We start from the raw sequence: 20761 nt of genomic DNA on the forward strand, positions 1-20761 counted from the left end.
ATCATATTTACCTTCATCTTTCTACTCTTTCACGTCTTGTGTTTTTAATATATTTCGTAAACCCTAGTAAGTCATACAAGACCAGCTATCTTTCATTTAATACATCCCATACTAAACACAGTGCCCTGCTTAGGTGCCGAGGGGCCTAAGGCGAATGAAGAAAATGGGGCCTTTTTCTATATATGTATTTTCAAATATTGTAATATAATTTTGAAATGAGAAAAAAAATCAAAATAAAAATAAAAATGTCTGTATTCTTTTTATTAAACTCTTTCACTTTCGCCTCAGTTCAAAAAAATATATCTTTCACTAGACTTTCATAATTTAGTTTTTAAATAACTTTTTTATTAGGTTCCTAACAAAATCATAATTGATTTTTTTTTATCTTTTTATGTTTTCAAACATAATTTTGATACCGGTGAGAGAAAATGAAAATGACACAATTGTAGAAAGTATATTTAAATCCTTAATTTTCAAATTGAATAGAAAATATATTTAAAACTAACTGACATTTGTATTTTTATTTATTTATTTATATTTTTTAATTTTCTGTTTGGAGATACATATTTTTGATTTGGAAACTTGACGAGATAAAAAAAAATTTGTTTTCCTAAAATCTTATTTAGAAAACAAGTAAAACTAAAATTAACTTAGGGTGTCAAACTTGGGATGAACACAAATATAATTTAATGTTGTATAGCTATAATCAGTATGATACACAATATTTCATGAAAATGAGGCTCCATAATTCGTATTATCTCTTGGGGGTCTAAGGCAATGGTCTTTTTAAATGTACATTAAGCACGCCTCTGACTTCTAGTGATGTTAATCTTTTTTTTTTGTTACAGGATTTTCTAGTGATGTTAACCGTTAAATTATATTTCATATATATATTTCAGTTTGAGAAAATATTTGTATAGACATGCATGTATATATGCATATTTGTTTAGGTTTATAATAACTTGTGTTCTACGTGTGTTTTTCCTTTCTTTCATGGATATGTTTTCAACTGACTCTGAAGCTCATAGATTATTGTCGTTAGGTCGTGTTGGAGTGATCAAGAAGTTAGACATAACACGTTTATAATCAAGTACAATATCAACATTTGGCGAAAAGAAAAGTACGAATATCAATGGATAAATATTACTCGGTACGTACGTTCTTCCCATCTCAAGCATTAATTTTTCTCGCATATATATTTTAAATTTATGTATATTACCCAACTCCTCTCAGGCATCGAACTTCTTCGGTAAACCCTTAGGCGGTCATGACAGTAACAGCTCCGGTATGATAGACTATACGCTCAACGGAGACCTTCAACCGCAAAAGCAACCAATGCTACAACAGCAGCCGCATCAACTGTCCCCTTCCGAATTTGGAGCAACGCCTTTTTTTGATAAAAAGACATTTATAGACATGATGCATTTTGCAGACTTCGGTCCGAAATTGGCGTTGAACCGGACCAATAACCAAGCCGTTCAAGAAACCGGGTTTGATCCGGTTTGCTTCTTGAAGTTCCCAGTCTTGAAGGAAAGGATAGAGGACCATATTCGAACCCAGCATCTCATGTCTTCTCATAGGACGCCTCAGGAGGGAGGTGAGTGCGGAGGAAACATTGGCTGCGTTTTTCTTGAAGACCAAGACAATAACTCCAGGCGACTCCGTTTTATTAGAGGAGGAGAAAATGAAGATAGGGACAACAATAATGTTACAACAAAGGAGGTGAACAGCAAGAGGAAGAGAGCTAGAACAAGCAAGACCATCGAAGAAGTGGAAAGCCAACGTATGACTCGTATCATGGTCGAAAGGAAACGTAGGAAGCAAATGAACGAGCATTTACGTGTCCTCAGGTCCCTCATGCCTGGCTCCTACGTTAAAAGGGTATGATATTCATAAATATATATGTACAACTAAACCTTGTGAGGGAGTGTGCTTATGCATAGTCGACGCTCCTACTCTAGGATTCAATCACTTGAAGAAGCTGAACTTTGGGCAATTTTATGGGCAGTTGAGAGTATGAAATCGTTGAGGCTTGACAACATAATTTTTGAGTCTTCCTGTGCTCACGCACGGCGCGTATTATATAACGGGGATGGTCAGGTATGTGCTCCTGAATCCTCTCGGGTGTCATATTCTATCAGATCTCAACTACATCTTTTGAGGGGTTGGAGCCTCAACCACATTCTCCCAGCAAGAAACTCTATAGCCTTGAGAATAGCGGAGAGTGTAACTTCTGATCATCGGTACCAATCTTATATAGCACGGAATGGTCCATCTTGGCTTCAGCACGCGATTGCAGGAGAAGCCTAGACCTTGGTCTTAGGAGCCACGTTCCTAGGGTCTAGATTCTTAGTGGCTGTCTCCTTGTCTTAGCTTCATCTTTTAATCTTTCCATATTAGTGTTTCCTCCCTATTGGGTTGGTTTTTTTTTGTTTCTGTTTGATAGGTGTTGACCTTTGTCCACCATGTTACATTTGGCTGTATCAGCCTTTGGATTTGAATGGTATTCTTTCAGTGTTAAAAAAAAAAAAAACCGTCTCAAACTATACGTAAATAAACTGAATGTTATGCATATAATAGGGAGACAAAGCCTCGATCATAGGAGGTGTAATAGAGTTTGTAAGAGAGCTCGAGGAACTCCTACCGTGTCTGGAATCACAAAAGCGTCGGAGAATCTTGGAAGAAACCGGTCATAGGCAAACAAGGGGCATGACCAGGCCAACAAATCCTTCTTCTTGCCCCGTAACTAGGGTAGCTAACCAAACTCAACCGCTCATAATTACCAAAAATATAACCGAGCTAGAGGGCGGAGGAGGACTTCTGGAGGAGATGACGGAGAACAAGTCATGTTTGGCTGACGTGGAGGTTAAGCTACTAGGGTTTGATGCCATGATCAAAATACTATCAAAAAGAAGACCAGGCCAATTACTCATGACTATGGCTGCTTTGGAAGATCTCCATCTCTCTATTCTTCACACTAGCATCACTACCATGGAACAAACCGTCCTCTACTCCTTCATTGTCAAGGCAAGTTCCACTTGCTTACATATAATAATACTAATAGGCGTTTAAGTACCAATATAATTACCAATTTTGCTGTGGCACTAAGATACACATTATTTAAGGGCCTAAAATAAATACATTATATTTGTTCATTAACCTCTTTATGTAGTAACTGCTAAAGGTTAACATGAGGTCGATGTAAACATGTGCAGATTACAAGTGAAACGAAGTTTACGGCGGAAGACATAGCCAGTTCCATTCAGCAAATATTTAGTTTTATTCATGGAAGTACTATCATGTAAGGATTTACATATTTGTCCCTATGTTAATACTATTTCGCTTAAAGATACTTTAATAATTTTATGTTGGTGACCTTAAAAACAAAAGTTGTGTTGGATGCATGTTGGTTGTCCTTTTGTTTTATTTATTTGCACATTTTAGATGTCATTATTTTATTGTGTTAGATTTGGTGTAGCATCAAGACTTAATTAAAATTTATGTTGTGGCATGTTCGCTTAATTTGTTTTTTTTTAGGTGCTAAATGTTAAAAACAATCTTATTTTTTTCCTGTAGAAGCATGAAACCCAAGGTCAAAATACGGTGGATTATCATTTTGATATCTTTTATTGCAATATTAATGAAAATAGAATACATTTAGAATCATTATATGGAAATAATTGGTCATACATTATACTACGAAAAATATCATGAAATAATGAAAACTAAATCTCGATCCGCGCAACCGCGCGGATTTTTGTTTTTATTTATTTTTATATAAACATTTTATTTTTAATTCTAAATTAGTATATATTATAATATATATGTGTCTATCAATTTTTAAAAAATAATAAGTTTACGGTATATTTTTTTATTGAATAGATTATTTCAAACTTTCACATGTATTTGTATCTTCTTCTATATATATATTTTTGGATTATTATTTCATTATTAAAAACGTAACTATATAAATAAAGATTAGTAAAATATTATTTTATTGTCATATTCAAAGATATTGTAACATTTCAAAAATTTAGAATTTTTTTAAAAAATTAAAATTTTCGCTTCATAGATTTATATTATCGAGCAAATAATTAAACATTTAATTTTTGTTTAATTTTAAAAATAGACTATATAGTTTAAAATTTGTTTTCATTGGTTTAATGTAGTAAAGATTAATCATTGTTAGATAATATGATTTTTGTTATTTAAAAAAAAATCATTATAATTTTAAAAGTTAACATCGACAAATATTTAAATGATTAACATATGGAGGTATAGTATTACAACATTAAATTATATCTATTTAATTTATACTATCTGTAAATCCAATGAATCATGTATTGTTTAAATCCAATTATTGATAGCCTAATAAAAAATTTTGGTAGGTCCAAAATTTAAATGATAAAATTAGAGATTAAATGTGACATGACTTTTTAGGAATATGTCAATTAGGTCCATTTTAAAAAAAAATCACACACGAATCAAGGTTGTGACTTCTGTTTTAATATATAAGATGTTAAAATTGAGTAAAAGTAAGTTAGACTAAACATACAATTAAAATATGAATCATAATCACGTGATCACATTTTGACCATCTAGATTTTAATAATCATAAATGTAAGCATAATATAGTTATAATTATATATTTATTATTTTTTATCTTATTTATTAAATTAAAAGTTAATTATACAATCGCTTCTACTAAAATTTTAAATTTCGTTTCGTATATATATGTTATGATTCCAATTTTAAAAACAATTATAAATGATAAAAATATCTTATAGTTAAAAACCTTACTTAACGATCAGTTGTTTGACAAAAAATTATGAACATAACCAGATTGTTTAGCTAATCTTATAGTTAGACTGATATAAATATTTTACTATGAATAACTTAACTTGCTAAATGTAAAATATTACAAATTAGTAATTTCTTATATAATTCCATTATTTGGTATGGCAATTTATAATTGATGTTTTATAACTTATGGGTGCTCATATATTGTTTTATCAAAATATGTAAAATGTTGAAAACCCTTGTCAGATGATTAATTTTTTTTATCTCTTGTATATTACAAAATCTAATTTATTAATTTAAGGTCCTATTTTTTATCTACTTAAAAATGTTGTCATTTAAGTTTTGGACCTATTCACATCTTATTAAAAATAAATTTAACATTTTTTACAATTCGGTTATACAATATTTATCCCATTAACACTAACAGAAATTAACCAATACGATATACTAATCAGATCTAAACGATTATATAAGCAAAAACTCATCATTAATCCAAACATTTACATACCACAGGATCATCTTTAAGTCGACAATGTGTGACGCAAGGGAAGAGCTATGCTCCACACTCATCTCTTTTCTCAGTTTCGTTACCTTCTCAAAGGAATAGCGATTGGCCTCTCCTTCATTCAATTCTGGTCTCTTGACCATACACTGAATACCCTTAAGACTGTGTCAACATAAATCGCTCAAAGGGTTATAAGGGATCACATACATCAGTTTAATGTTGCTTGGAAGGGTCCGAGATGGCTGCGAGAGACAATTAATTCAAAAGCTGGTGTTCTTTTTTTTTTTTTCAAAAGCTGGTGTTCAATAAGAAGACAATCGTAAAGTCCTTTCAATGATGGTTTTCAACTATGGGAGAAGGAGCTCTCTGTGCTCTGTTCTGCATTTCTTCATTTTTGAGCTGTTTTATTCTTAGCTGAAGCTGTATAACTTTTTATTTCTTATTTGAACCATTTTGATATGGTGAACAATTGATGATTCTATTTAGCAAAAAAAAAAAAAACAATTGATGATTCTAATAATAACCAGAGTTGAAAAACAACTTGAACAAATCTGTTACAGATTTTGTTATGTATATTTTCGAAATATTGTTACCAAAAATATTCCTTTTTAATATTTTAAATGTTTGGGCGTATATTGAATATAAATGGATGATTTTTAGGAAAATATTTAAAAGCATTAAAAAGAAGAAAATATACATAAGGTTAGGTATAAAGTATAAACAATAACCACAAAATAGGATAATAAACAATATGCTAAATAAGGTAAATAAAAGCAATACCATATTAATTATCGAAATATATAATTAGTTTAATTTGTTAATGAAATGGTTCTATTATGATTTTCTTACAGTAAATTTTTTACAGTAATTGTTTTTCAAAAATCTGTATGGTAACTTTTATTGTATCCATCCAACCATAACTTAGGAAATAGTTTTAAAATCTGAAGTAAAATCTTATATATATCAATAAACATGTGAAGGAAATATTCCATATCAGAACATTTTAGAAACCAAATCTAAATATTAACCTCAAAATGATAATAATTAAAATTTATATAATTAAAATTTATAGTTAATTTTTGCTAATGAAACAGTTATTTTTGGTTTAGTTATTCTAAGTTTAGTTATACAAATGGTTAATTTTGGTGAATGGAAGTTTTTTTTGACTAAAGATAGGTTTTATTATTTTATAGCAGGATAAAATCCATGCAACAGTCAAAAAGTTTTGTTATGTTATTGTTACCAATTAAAATACGATTACAAATAAATTTTAAAATAAAAGAAACAAAAAACAATCTTCTCAAAAAATTTATATAATAAATTAACTTAATACATAGTTATATTTGTTGATTTCATGATGAAAAACATAATCCGCGTTTCAACGCGGGTCATATTCTAGTATTAGTTTAAATGTTGGCCACCAAAAATAGTTAAGAAGATGAGCTAGTCCATTTTAACTAATAAAACATTAAAACGATTTGACACCTCAATTGAATGGACTATTCAGTCTAAGTTCATAAGCCTACAATTATATATATATATATCAAATTTAAAAATTTGACTGAAAATGTAAAAAATATATATATTCGCCAATATTACATGTGTTCTAACAAAAGGTTAGACCTATATTACTACTCTTTGATGATTTAGTTAAACAATTACGACATGTCATAACAAATGGCACAACTTTGAAAGAAAATAACAAATTCAAGTTTTATAACAAAGTGAAGCAAGCAGTGAGAATCAATTACATTTATGGGGCGTTGTTTCGTCTCGTGGGATAGTACTTCTCAATATTGGATTAATTTATCAGCAAAAAGTTGGGTCAATATCCGAAGTTTCATAAAACTAGTTGGCGACTGTTCTAAGAGCCTTTCTTGATGGGAAATAAATTAGCTTACATCAATGAAATAGTTAATAGTATTCTATTTCGATTTTTTTGGATGTCTTGAAAACCATAAGCAACATCTATTTTCAAAATTACCTGATGAAAAAAGTGTGATTCTAACAATGATAAATCGAAATGTTGAACCATGGTCAGCACATTGACTGAAGCGGTCATGATCTCTTCAGCTTGCACGGAATGAACCAAATCTCCAACTGATTCCACAAGGGCTTTAGTCTTAGATCTGGTCTATGTCCAAACCGAGAATAAGAGTGTATCATCAACTTGTTTGATATCTACTTCATGGGCTGGAAATACTTGGTTTCGACCATCTCAAATTGGCCTCGTTCAAAACCAAATCCGACATGTTCCTCATGCCCATTTGGTTGATGAAAATCCTTCTCCTGGTATAGGTTGAGCTTTGTTCCATCTTCCTCCATTCCAAGCTCCTTCATCGACCAACCCAGCTCGTATTGTGCTGGTCGCAAGCTGGCCCATATTCCTGGCAGATGAGATATTTTAGGAATTCCTAGGTTTGCGCCTATACATAGGGTATCTGCGACATGATTGTGTAATACTGAGGCTTCAGCTCGAAATTCTGCTTCTGAATCTCTGGAAGTCGAATAGCTGATTTGTTGCCGTAGTATTCATCTGGACGATTGTAGTCAGCCAGTGCCCTTGGTCGAGCAGCCTTTTCTACAGGTTGAGCAGCTCCTGTAGCATCAGTATCAGGGATTACATTCTCCTAAGCGTCTAGTTTCTGACATGTTGCATTACGCAGATGACCATCCTGGTCATACAGGTTTCCATTCTCGTCCTGTCTGAGAATAACAATCGCAACCATGTTTCGCGACTGGTGATCGATCGATGTACGCGGTGTAGTATCGATCGATGTCGAACGATGTAGATCGGTCGATGATGAAGGTCGGGTGTTGGTCGACAGTTGGGTGTGAGAATCGGTCGACGTGAAAGCTGCTGCGTCGAGCGATGTGGAACGTTGGTCTTTGCGGATCGTTCGTTCCAATTGAGCAGGATCTTCTGAGAATAGTAGGTGTTTGTCCTTGTTGCTTCTGGTACTGCTAGGCATGCACCTGAAAAGAAAAGAAAAAATTTTGTGTCAGAATGGGGGTAGAGAAAAGAATAAGAATTAATAACACTAAATCTAATAGCGATCAAAGCTCCCCGGCAACGGCGCCAAATTTGATACCACTCAAATTACCCTAAGGAGTGAATTACTCTCTCAAATAAGAGGTTCAGTTGCATTACTTAGGGATCGAATCCACAAGGAGCTAGGGAACCTATTATATCTAGTCAAATTATTAATTCTAAGTGTTTGTTGTTTTATGGTTTAAAAGTAAATAGCAATCCTAATTGAGCAAGTCTATTGCTCGACTAACAAGATGATTGGGGGTATAACTTATTGGAAGATATTAGATGCAGGGTTTCTATTCAGGTGTTAGAGATTATAATCCTATAGATGCCTAACGGTTACATGCATGATATATTAGAGCTCAACTCCTTAATCACAGTGATCAGCGATGGCAATGTTTCACTGGTTAACTAACTAGATCTTGGATCTCAGCTGTCGTCTTTTGATCACAAGAAAATGTCGATCGAAGATCCTATAGAGATATCGATCGATACACCTTTCGCAATATCGATCGATTGTCAGAAGACAATATCGATCGATGCTTCTAGCTAAGCCCTAGGGGCAGGTTGATAATGCTTACTAATCTCCTAGATCAGCGGTTAGCATCTCTCTAGTAGTCCTAGCATGACAGATTAGATTCAGGACAGGATGGTCAAGGATGCTTGACTCATGCTAATTCCTAGGTTCATGTTCTAGTTAGCAAAGCTAAAACAAGCATTAATGAACAATCAATCAATGAATATCACAACTTAGTAAATCTATAGTTGGGGCTAATCTCTCTAACCTATTTGAACCCTGAATCTAACAAGTGAACTACTCAGACATAGCTAAACAATTCATGACACAAAATATAGATAAAAACTGCATAGAAGAGAATGGATAAATCAATGGAGTTCCAATCACAAATCTCTCTATGATTTTCTCTCCTAAAACTCTCTGCTGAAAATAAGAATACAATGGTGGCCAAAAGCTCTCTTTCCTCCTAACACTTAGGCAAGTATATAACTATTAGGTTAAAAACTCGTCAGGAGTAATCTTGTAATTTGGTGAAGCCTTGGGTTTAAAGTCGGCTGGAACCAAGTCGCGCATCTCGCGTCTCGACATCGATCGATGGTACAGGATGTACATCGATCGATCATAATCTTCAATCGTCGAGGCTTCTCTTCTGTATCGATCGACGGCACTGGATGTGCGTCGAACGATTGCTTCTTCTTCGTATCGACCTCTAATGGTCAGCTCGGATGAAACCTCTTTTAAGCTTCTAAATGCTCCATAATCATCACTTTACTCCAAGATACTCCTGAACCTGAAAACATACCTAATAGGATAGAATATATAATATATAGATAGTAAAATACTTATATACCATGGATGAAAATGGGTCAAATCCATGGTATATCAACTCCCCCAGACTTACCATTTTGCTTGTCCTCAAGCAAAACAAACAGGCAGTCTCTCTGAAAGAGGTTTGAAAACAGCAGGGACTTATAGATTTAAAACACAGAAATCATCACATCTACAATTTCGCAAACCACATCTAAAAAGTTCTAATCACAAAAGCACATTATGCATTATCCTAGCTTAGCAACCAAATTCAACTAGTCTACAACTCAGCAAATCCTGTCTGACATTCCCCTCTACTAACCTCATTTCTTAGCATAAATATAAAAGTGAATGCTTTACCTTGGGAGTATCAATCACAGGATGCAAGGATTTTCAGACAAGTATCTGCAACTGCAGGTAAAACTTAGTTCCTAAATTCTCTCTCTCTAATTTCTCTCTTGAGTCAAAGTCTGCTTATATTGCAAGATCAGTGACCAAGATCGGACAGACTTCCATGAATCAAGACTTAATGGTGGTTGCCACCAAGCCATGTTCACTTCTTTTTGACCTATATCCAAGAATTCTTTGTGAAGCAAGCCTTGAAGATTGCCGCATCCAAGTCCCGTTCGAATTCTTTTATTGAAATCTTTATGAATCAAGCCTTAAAGGTTTTAGCCACCAAGTCATGTTCAGATTCCTCCTAACTAAATCCTAAGTCCTAATTAAGTAATAAATTTCGGATTTTTTTTTTTTGATAAAAACTAACTACTCTAGGGTCGAAATAGAGAGAGGAAATGTAATAAATGAATCTACACAAGGCGTTACCTTCCAGACTTGTCTGAAAAATCCGATTCCATGTATACCAAGCCCCAAGACAAGCGATTATGTCAGGTTTAGTATTGGAGGTCAGCTTTGGTTCCTTCAAACAATCAAGGCAAGTGTGTATAGTTGACAGGTTGATCCACTTTAGCATCTTTAGTACTATCTGCAATCAGTAAATCTAGAATGGTGCTAAAGAGTGGTTAGACATTCAAGTATAAATCAATAATAAGATCATAGTCCCTTTCACATAGCTAAGCATAATTTATTTTAAAAAAATTTATAAGAATCAGAATAAATTATATCAGTAAACCTTCCCCCAAACTTAAATTACACTGTCCCAGTGTAACACAGTCGGAGTTATGGTGGAAACTAAATCATAAGTACTCAATGTAACAAGTTAGAAAGATAAACCTGAACGGAGTGGGAATCGATCGATGTGCATCGGTATGCATCGATCGTCGTATGTGATTGTAGGTCGATCGATATCGATGTCGACGTCTCGTCCACGGTCTATATGGTAATCATCCTACTTGGGTCTTGCAATAAATCTGAAAGAATGAAAATAAAAGTAAATACTAGTAACTAAGAAAACCAATTAAAATTACCTAATAGTGGGTTACCTCCCACTCAACGCTTTGTTATAGTCATTTATCTTGACTGTGGAGGTGTATGGCTAGTTGGTGGAAAGACAGCTACTTGTTGGGAAACAAGCATCCACCTCATCTCTGCACATTCTGGACCAAGCTGCAATGAAACTTCTTGTGGCCTCATCATTTCTGGTCCATCTCTCATCCATCTTATGTATTGCATTTGAGATGTTCTGTATCCTTTCTTGGGTGTTTTCAATGCAGAACTGATGCCATCCTATCTTGTCGTAGGCGTATGCTGATAGCTCTTTCAGTTCCTCATGCATTGACTCCATTTTGTTTTGTATCAGCTGCTCGGCGTCTGGTGTAGACGTGGTATCGATCGATGCGACCAAGTGTTTATCGGTCGATGCGACCAAGTGTTTATTGGTCTATGTTGGTGCCTTACTATCGATCGATGCTGATATCTGGTGTTGAGATGTGAATTGCCTCTGAATGGCTTTGACTTCCTTCTGTAACCACTCTGCATGATTATCCAGTCCACTGAGTCTGACGTCGAATGGAAAGTAGATGTCATCACACCGCTTCTCAAACCGGTCATCCATGGTGTCTATAGCTGTGTAAAGCTTTGATGTGATCTGATCAACTTCTGCTGCTGTGTAGGGAAGATGTTCTGTAGGTTTCTTGACGTCGAGCGATGCCCTGCGGAACCTATCGATCGATGTTGAACATTCTTCCTGAAAATCATGTTGATCATTAAGCGTGCCAATGTCCCTATGGACATTCATCATCTGTGTAGACAAGGTGTCCAAGTATCGCATGATAGGTGAGGTGAAACGGTCGTGCATATCCTCGTATGTTTGTAACCTATCTTCCATGGCTGCGAACTTGCTGTCGATCGATGTGATGGTGCAGATATCGATCGATGTGGCTGGTTGTTGGTCCTTCTTGTGAATGGTGTCCAAATCTTGCTGTAGCAAATCAATTATCGTGCTTAACCAATCCACGTTGTTGTTGAGAGGGTTGTATACGTCGTTAATCTTCGTGTTGATGTATGCGATCTCCCATTCATCCTTTTTCTCTGCCAAACTTTCCGGTCCTGCAGGAATTTGGGATGTCTGTGGCTTGATGTCGATCGATGTTGCTTTGTTGGCGTCGATCGATGGTGATGTCGTAGCTTCTTTCTCAAGAATGTGCTGCATACTCTCAATCTCTGTCCTCATCTGTGCCATACTTCTGAAAAGCTCATTGTAACCTCTGTCCAAAGGTTGATAAGTGTCATCTACCAATGTCTTGAGTTCATCTCCTAGTTTTTCCTGAGCTCCACAAATACTAGTCACCATCTCATTAATCTCATCATTGGTGTAGATCTCTGGTGTCAGTTTTGTAGGTGTGAAAGAAGTGGTATGTCTAGAAAGACATATGTGACTCTCCTCAAATAGGGATGCTCTCTCCAGAATTTTTCTAATGTTGTCCATGGTAACAGGGATCATCTCACCAGCTACGCTCCTTGCATATCCAGACTCATCTCTAAAGACACCATATTCGTCCTTCTGTTCCCATCTGAACTTTCTGGCTCCATAGATGTCATAAGCGCGACGTCCACATTCGTAACGTCTGTCGATCGATGGTGAAGGTGCCCTGTCGAACGATGTAAGAGCATCCTTGTCGATCGATGTTTGGCCTACTGGTTGGCACGATTGGTGTGAACCAATTTCTGTTGTGTCGGCCCTTGGATGTTGGTCTAGAATAGTTGGGATGTTGTCTGGAATGCTGCGTTGCTTTATAAACAAGTTGTCTGGTCCATTGGCCAACTGAAGAATATCTGCTATGTCCTCTCTGGATACTTGTAGAATTATCCCATCTATAGCTCTTGCATGGCCATCTGGGTCCCTGAAAATACCAAATTCATCAGGAGTTAGAAAACCGTAATCAATACTCATATTCTTTTTAGTAAATAAAGAAAGTTTAGGTTTAGAATGAGAATCGATCGATGTTGATACTGGAGTATCGATCGATGGTAGACGTTTGTCTGCTGAATTAAGGTTTTTGGATCGAATGCTCTTCCTTGATGTTCCTTCTGATTTTTTTGTGGGAGCATTCATCTTTTCTGCTATGGTGTCGTGAGAAGTAATCTGGGGTGCAAAACTCCTTATATAGGTATTGGTAAACCTACTTGGAATTGGAATATTCGGTTTTTCCTTTTCAAAGGCGGTGGCTTTAATATCGATCGATGTACCTAGTGTGGTATCGATCGATGCATAAGATCGTTTTGCTGGATGAGGGTGGGTATCGACCGATGCTGAGTAGACTCTGTCGATCGATGGTGGAGACGTGTTGTTTAAGGAATGTCTTGAATATCTTTCAACCTGCATAGCAATCTCTATAGCTCTTTCCTTCCAGTAATCCTCATCATACTCCTCAGTAGGATCCTCATTGGATGAAGGAATTACAGTCTCTACTGCAAAACTTTCATGGAATCCACTGTCTGCCCAACTGCCTATGGAATAGTCATCACGTCCTTTTTTGTTGGGTTGTTGAAAGGCAAAGTCTAGATAAAACTGATCTGGTAATGTGAAGTGGTCTATCGGATGCTTCCCGTCGAGCGACGTGGGATAGTGTTCATCGGTCGTCGGTGACTCATTGGAGTCGATCGATGACGCAGTGTGAGTGTCGATCGATTCCGAGTACTCTGTTTCGTACTCTGCTCCACAATGGCATGCTGCAATGTAGCCAAGATCATTTCCAACCTCCACGAGGTTGACCTGTTGTCTCACAACTCGAACTAGGTCATAGTGGACGTCTGGATTTATCAGTGTCAGACACAATCTGTTGGTATTCATGTCACATACAGCTCCTACTGTAGCCATGAAAGCTCTTCCAAGCAGAAGTGAAGAGTTCCAGTTAAGCTTGATGTCCAGGACATGAAAATCTATTGGGACAAGGGCATTACCAATCTGTACCTCAAGGTCTCTTATGATGCCTTCTGAGCTTCTTTCTGAAAAGTCCACGAAGGTGAAAGATTCTGATGAAGGCTCTATTTTCAGACCCAGCTGGTCTGCCATAACCCTAGGTAGTATGCTGACTGATGCTCTTGTGTCACAAAGTACATGGGAAAATTCAATACCCTTCACCACACATGGTATTGCGAACTTCCCAGGATCACTCTTCTTCTTCAATGTGATCCTTAGTTCCATCCTTTCCCTGGCCTGATGAAACATTCTTCTAATGTCCTCCTCAGTCTCCTTAGTCTCTCTGAAGAGCATCCACTACCGGTGTGTGTAATAAACTTCATCAAAAGGTTTCTCCACTGGGATTCTGAGGACTCACTTAGTGAAACCATCCATCTCCTTCTCATTAGATTTCCTCTTAAGGTTTTTAGGAAGCTTCTCCTTTCTTTTCCTTAACCTTCTTTCTTCAGTTGTCTCATCAACTTTCATATGCTCTGGTGTAGTGTCTGAAGGGTTGGTTGTAGGTTCTGGTGGGTTTGCTAAAGGTTTAGGTGGTGGTCTGAGTGCGTTGATTCGGTCACTATCAATAAATGGTAATCGCACTCGGTAGGTGAGAGGTGTCTGTCGATCGATGGGAGGTGAGGGGGGTCGATCGATCTCAGTCTCTCTCTGTCGGTCGACTGATGGCTCATGTCGTCGATCGATTTTGACGTAGAGAGGGGGGGTGGGTGAGGATGTTTTTCTGCGAATTCCTCATGAGTCATGATCCGAACTGCACTACACTCCGTAGTCGATTCAGCAGAAGACGTCGATCGATGGTTAGAGTAATCCGTTGATCGATCTTCGTCATGGTCTGTTAAGCGATGTGCACCCATTGACATCGATCGACACCAAAGTGATCCGCCGAAACTCATGGAGCTTTCAACTTCGAAGTCTCCTTCTCCAAGCTTCTCATGCTTCACCACTTGCCAGAAATCATCATCTATGATGGCATTTACATGGTGTTTTGCTTTCTCAACTCCTGCCTCTCTAGCCAAGTCTTTTTGCCTCTTTACAGTGTCTCTAGTCTGAACCACTTACATTTCAAGCTTCCTCACCTGAGTCCCTAAGGCCTCAATTCTCGTGTTCAGACTGTTGTAGGCGGAATCTATCTTCCCATTGAAGTCCACAGTGAGTTGTTGTTGTCCTTCCAAAACTCTGTCAAGCATTGCTTCAATCTTGCTTTCCTGAGTCTGTGGTGGTGGATTCTGGTAAAATGAGTTTCCATAGTCTCTGCTGTTGTTGCTGAAAGGTTTCTGGAACTGTGAACTCTGGTTACTCCTCTGACCATTTCCATAGAAGTTTATGTTTCCACCCTTGTTTCCAGACCTCTGAAATCCAGTACCTCCAATGTAGTTCACATCTTCTTCTCCTTCCATGTCTACAGCTACTTCTCCTTCAGCTGAGCAGACCTGCTTCCTAAGAAGCTCATGAACCACATCTAACTTTGCTATAACTCCGTCCATCTGCTCTTTCCCTAGGGATGCAACAGACTTCTTCCTCTCAAAGTCAGTGTTCTTGGTGCTGCTGCTGTTTGCTAGATTTTCTATCAGTCTCAAAGCTTCCACCGAATTCCTGGTGTTGAAGTTTTCCTCGCTAGCTGTATCAAGAGCCATCTGATACCTCAAGGTGATACCTCTGAAGAAAGTGCTCAGCAGTTGCACTTCGTTGAATCCGTGGTGTGGACAGTCTCGCTGGAAGAACTTAAATCTGATCCACGCATCTTTGAAAGACTCTCCAGTCTCATGCGCGAATGTAGCAATTTTGCTCCTCAAGTCTTCAGCGCGTGCCTCATCGAAGAAGTTTCGCAAGAAAGCATTCTTGATGTCGGCCCAGGATGTTAGAGACCCTGTGGGTAGCTGCTTAAGCCAGTGCATCGCTTCTCCAGTCAGAGAATACTTGAAGAGCTTGTACAATATGTAGTCCTCGGGGACTCCATCCATACGAATAGCAGCGATAAGATCCTCAAACCTCTCTAGATGGTCCATAGGATGCTCGTGCGGTAACCCAGAGTAGGGTATCTGCGACACTAGTGTGTAGTACTGAGGCTTCAGCTCGAAATTCTGCTTCTGAATCTCTGGAAGTCGAATAGCAGATCTGTTGGCGTAGTACTCATCTGGACGATTGTAATCAGCCAGTGCCCTTGGTCGAGCAGCCTCTTCTATAGGTTGAGCAGCTCCTGTAGCATCAGTATCAGGGATTACATTCCCCTGAGCGTCTAGTTTCTGACATGTTGCATTACGCAGATGACCATCCTGGTCATACAGGTTTCCATTCTCGTCCTGTCTGAGAATAACAATCGCAACCATGTTCCGCGACTGATGATCGATCGATGTACGCGGTGTAGTATCGATCGATGTCGAACGATGTAGATCGGTCGACGATGAAGGTCGGGTGTCGGTCGACGGTTGGGTGTGAGAATCGGTCGACGTGAAAGCTGCTGCATCGAGCGATGTGGAACGTTGGTCTTTGCGGATCGTTCGTTCCAACTGAGCAGGATCTTCTGAGAATAGCAGGTGTTTGTCCTTGTTGCTTCTGGTACTGCTGGGCATGCACCTGAAAAGACAAGAAAAAAATTTGTGTCAGAATGGGGGTAGAGAAAAGAATAAGAATTAATAACACTAAATCTAATGGCGATCAAAGATCCCCGGCAACGGCGCCAAATTTGATACCACTCAAATTACCCTAAGGAGTGAATTACTCTCTCAAATAAGAGGTTCAGTTACAGTACTTAGGGATCGAATCCACAAGGAGCTAGGGAACCTATTAAATCTAGTCAAATTATTAATTATAAGTGTTTGTTGTTTTATGGTTTAAAAGTAAATAGCAATCCTAATTGAGCAAGTCTATTGCTCGACTAACAAGATGATTGGGGGTGTAACTTATTGGAAGATATTAGATGCAGGGTTTCTATTCAGGTGTTGGAGATTATAATCATATAGATGCCTAACAGTTGCATGCATGATATATTAGAGCTCAATTCCTTAATCACAGTGATCAGCGATGACAATGTTCCACTGGTTAACTAACTAGATCTTGGATCTCAACTGTCGTCTTTTGTTCACAAGAAAGTGTCGATCGATGATCCTATAGGGATATCGATCGATACACCTTTCGCAATATCTACAACTGACCGCTGTCGAATGCTGCTGCGAGTTTAAAAGAATGGCATCATGCCCTTTTGTCTCTAATCCACTCTGATAGCTCCTAATTCACCAAGTAGCCACTTAAATACCTTATATAGATAAATGTAGTTTTAGGTAACCTAAACAATATCTAAATGCTGTCTAAATGATCAAAAAATGCTAAAAATCATCAGTATATTATTTATTCCTTCCTGCATATAGAGAATTTTGTTACCTCTACTTAGTGCTTAATTACCCTTCTTCACCGAATTAATGACTATATACGTTTACCTCTTGGTAATACCATCATAAATGTGCTGAAATAAATCAAAATCAAAAGAATTGCATATTGTTCCCCTCAAAAAGACCATCATAAATTGGCTTTGTTTTTTTTACCTGAAAACTTAGCCTTCTGTCTTGGAAGAAAATAGAAGTGAACAAAGAGAAAGTCGACCAAGGTAAAGCAAAAACTGTTCTAATAACAAGTGCTTTTATTGAGTGTAGCATTGGCAATTGGCTATAGATTACTGAAAAGTACTGTTTCGTTTCAAATTTCAATTAGCACAGGGTCTGCTATTCAAACAGAGCGTCTTGGAAATTGGCTTACAACTTTAATTAGAGTCAAAATGTCATAGTCAAAAAATAAAACGTATCAAAAACAATTGTATATGTTCTCGTTAGTTTTAAACAATTCGTAGACTTGAAAAGGAAACAACGAAAGCAACCAACTTTACTAGCATTGTTCGGCTTGGTTTCAGTCTGATTCGAATTTAACGTGATAGAACCGATGAAACTTAAAAGTTAAAAGAAGGTTAAGTGCAAGACAGAAAAGGAGTAAAGAAGCTTCAAGCCATTAAACTGAATAAATATAATTTTTGTACAGCAAAAAAAAAGAGATTTTAAATTATAAACTTAGAGCCGCTGGGGACATATGAATAAACAGTCGCTTCAATCTTGTAAAATGTGATTGTGTTTTATAGTCTAAAATGAGCAACACTGCATATTCAGTTTGCGTATAGTTTGCTGAGAGTCGATCAAGTTACGACCTACCAAGCCCATCCACATATATAACCATTCCATTTTTGGATAAAAGTGGAAACTCATTACCAATAAGCTAATTTGTAGACAAGCCATTAAACAGTGTCATTCTTTAATTTATGTCTCTATATCCAATTTATTATCCTCAACTGTAATCTGTACCTCTTTTCTTCTTCTATATAATCCATTCCAAACCATGCATCTAAGCAATCAAATTAGACCCGTAACAGCTTCAATATCTTTTCAAAATTCTAAACACAATCGGCCGTGAGAAAAACAAAAATGGCCATGAGTTTCTCATCACTCACCAATCTCGTGCTTTTCTGTGCAGCTACGTTGCTTCTGGTCCACGCAGGTGCTCGCAACTTGCAGCAAACTCAGACTCTACCTGTTCATGGAGCTGCTTCTCCTACCAAAGCTGAGTCTCCTACCTTCAATGCCCCTCTAGACGACCGTAAGAATTTCATAGTGGGCGGTGCTGCAGGAGTTGGGGGATTCATGGGGATGCCTGGTGGAACTGGTATGACGTTGCCGCTTCCATCCGGGACACCGCTTCTGTAACGCCCCGACCGCCCACAGTTAATGGGCCACCCACGCCCGCTCTCTCGGCCCGTGGGCCCCATCCCATCCGACGGTCGGTCCGTTAATTTCTGAAGGCTCGAAATCATTGTTTACTGACCCTGCAATCACCACCCGACCTTTCCCCGTGCTTTGGCCTCACTCACACGGTATTGCGAATCAATTCTCGATAGGTCACCCATCCTTCCAGTACTCCAGCTCAAGCACGCTTAACTCTGGAGTTCTAAACGGATGTGTGATGGAAAAGGTAAGTCAACTTTGGTGACATAGGTAGTCAAATCAATTCTCTTAAGCCTTTTCACATATCCCAACTCGGGATGTTACAATTCACCCCCTCTCAAAGAACGCAACGTCCTCGTTGCGCTCCATGACAGGTCTCAAGACGCCTCTCAGGTCAGAACGGAGATGGCTAACCAGCTCTGATACCACTTGTAACGCCCCGACCGCCCACAGCTAATGGGCCACCCACGTCCGCTCTCTCGACCCGTGGGCCCCATCCCATCCGACGGTCGGTCCGTTAATTTCTGAAGGCTCGAAATCATTGTTTACTGACCCTGCAATCACCACCCGACCTTTCCCCGTGCTTTGGCCTCACTCACACGGTATCGCGAATCACTTCCCGATAGGTCACCCATCCTTCCACTACTCCAACTCAAGCACGCTTAACTTTGGAGTTCTAAACGGATGTGTGACGGAAAAGGTAAGTCAACTTTGGTGACATAGGTAGCCAAATCAATTCTCTTAAGCCTTTTCACATATCACAACTCGGGATGTTGCAGCTTCTTGGTGGCTCCGGTGCGTTTGGTGGTTTGGGCGGTGCAATGGGTTTTCCTGGTGTTGGAGCTAATGGTGGAGGTTCAGTTTCAGGAGGTGGTCTAGTGTCTCCATGAGAGAGTGAGAGAGAAATTAAGATGGTTGGTTTCTACTTTCTAGCATTAAGATGTGTTTAGTTTCTTTTGTACGTGATCTGAGTTTCGATCATATTTTGTTCTTGTTGCGTCTTTGTTGTCTTTGGCTGAATTTCCTCATCATTTGTTTGTTGTTGTTGTCGTTATGCTTGTGTGTTTTCTCTAGTAACTTTCGTTTTTATTTGAATCTTATCACTTATAATATGATGTATGGTAAGTACTTGACCATAAGATCAAGTGCAAGTCGAAAGAACAAAAATTACTTCAAAAGATAGTGGCCAGGGCCGCAACAGTACTAATGACTTCGACACAAGGTTTAATATTTGTCCAAAAGCCTTTAAAATCATCTTATTTTCAACTAATGGCTTGTCAGAGGACAAAAGAAAAGAAAAACAGTGAAGCAATTTCAAGGAGTGAACTTTTGGTGAACCATGTATATAGGCATGGGCATAAAATCCGGAACCCGATATCCGAACCGAACCCGAACCGAAAAACCCGACCCGTTATCCGACCCGAAACGTAAAAATATCCGAACGGGTCTTGTAGGGTGGTACAAAAAATATCCGAACCCGAAGTGTTATTAACCGAACCCAAACGGGTAATCCGAAAAATCCGAAATTAATAGTCAATATAAATATTTTGAAATATATATAAGTATTCCAATTATTAAATTCAATATTTGTGGTAATATTATATATAATAATAAATATTAAAATTCTAATAAATGCTTTAAGTACACAATTAGTTATAAATAAGTATTTTATAATTTGCTCATTGAAATAAAAAGTCTACTCTCTATAAGACAATACATATTTTTTCATGCTTGATTTAACATTTTATTGTTATTTTATCAATTTTATATGTGATAGATTAATTTTTATTTAACTTAGATGTTTTTCTTAATGTTTTACTTCAAAAAAATTGTTTTTTACTTTGGTTATATCCGAACCGAACCGATATAACCCGAATCCGTACGATATATGATTACTTTATGGGTTTTATGATGCAATACAATTTTGAACCGAACCCGAAGTGTTATTATCCGAACC

The 20761-nt window shown here is 37.5% G+C and overlaps 2 protein-coding genes across 2 annotated transcripts; both read left to right on the forward strand.

The window, feature by feature from the left end:
• Positions 1-993: 993 nt before the first annotated feature.
• Positions 994-3779, forward strand: LOC125579963 (transcription factor FAMA-like). Its single transcript, XM_048743883.1, has 2 exons — positions 994-1064; positions 1176-3779. Exons 1-2 carry the CDS (start codon positions 994-996, stop codon positions 1885-1887), a joined length of 783 nt encoding a protein of 260 aa, XP_048599840.1. The 3' UTR covers positions 1888-3779.
• A 14728-nt stretch (positions 3780-18507) lies between these two features.
• LOC125579964 lies at positions 18508-19683 on the forward strand. The gene is made up of 2 exons (XM_048743884.1): positions 18508-18782; positions 19584-19683. Exons 1-2 carry the CDS (start codon positions 18508-18510, stop codon positions 19681-19683), a joined length of 375 nt encoding a protein of 124 aa, XP_048599841.1.
• The last annotated feature ends 1078 nt before the right edge of the window (positions 19684-20761 follow it).

Source organism: Brassica napus, chromosome C1 (genome assembly GCF_020379485.1).
Source record: "Brassica napus cultivar Da-Ae chromosome C1, Da-Ae, whole genome shotgun sequence".
In the NCBI taxonomy this organism is placed as follows: Eukaryota; Viridiplantae; Streptophyta; class Magnoliopsida; order Brassicales; family Brassicaceae; genus Brassica; species Brassica napus.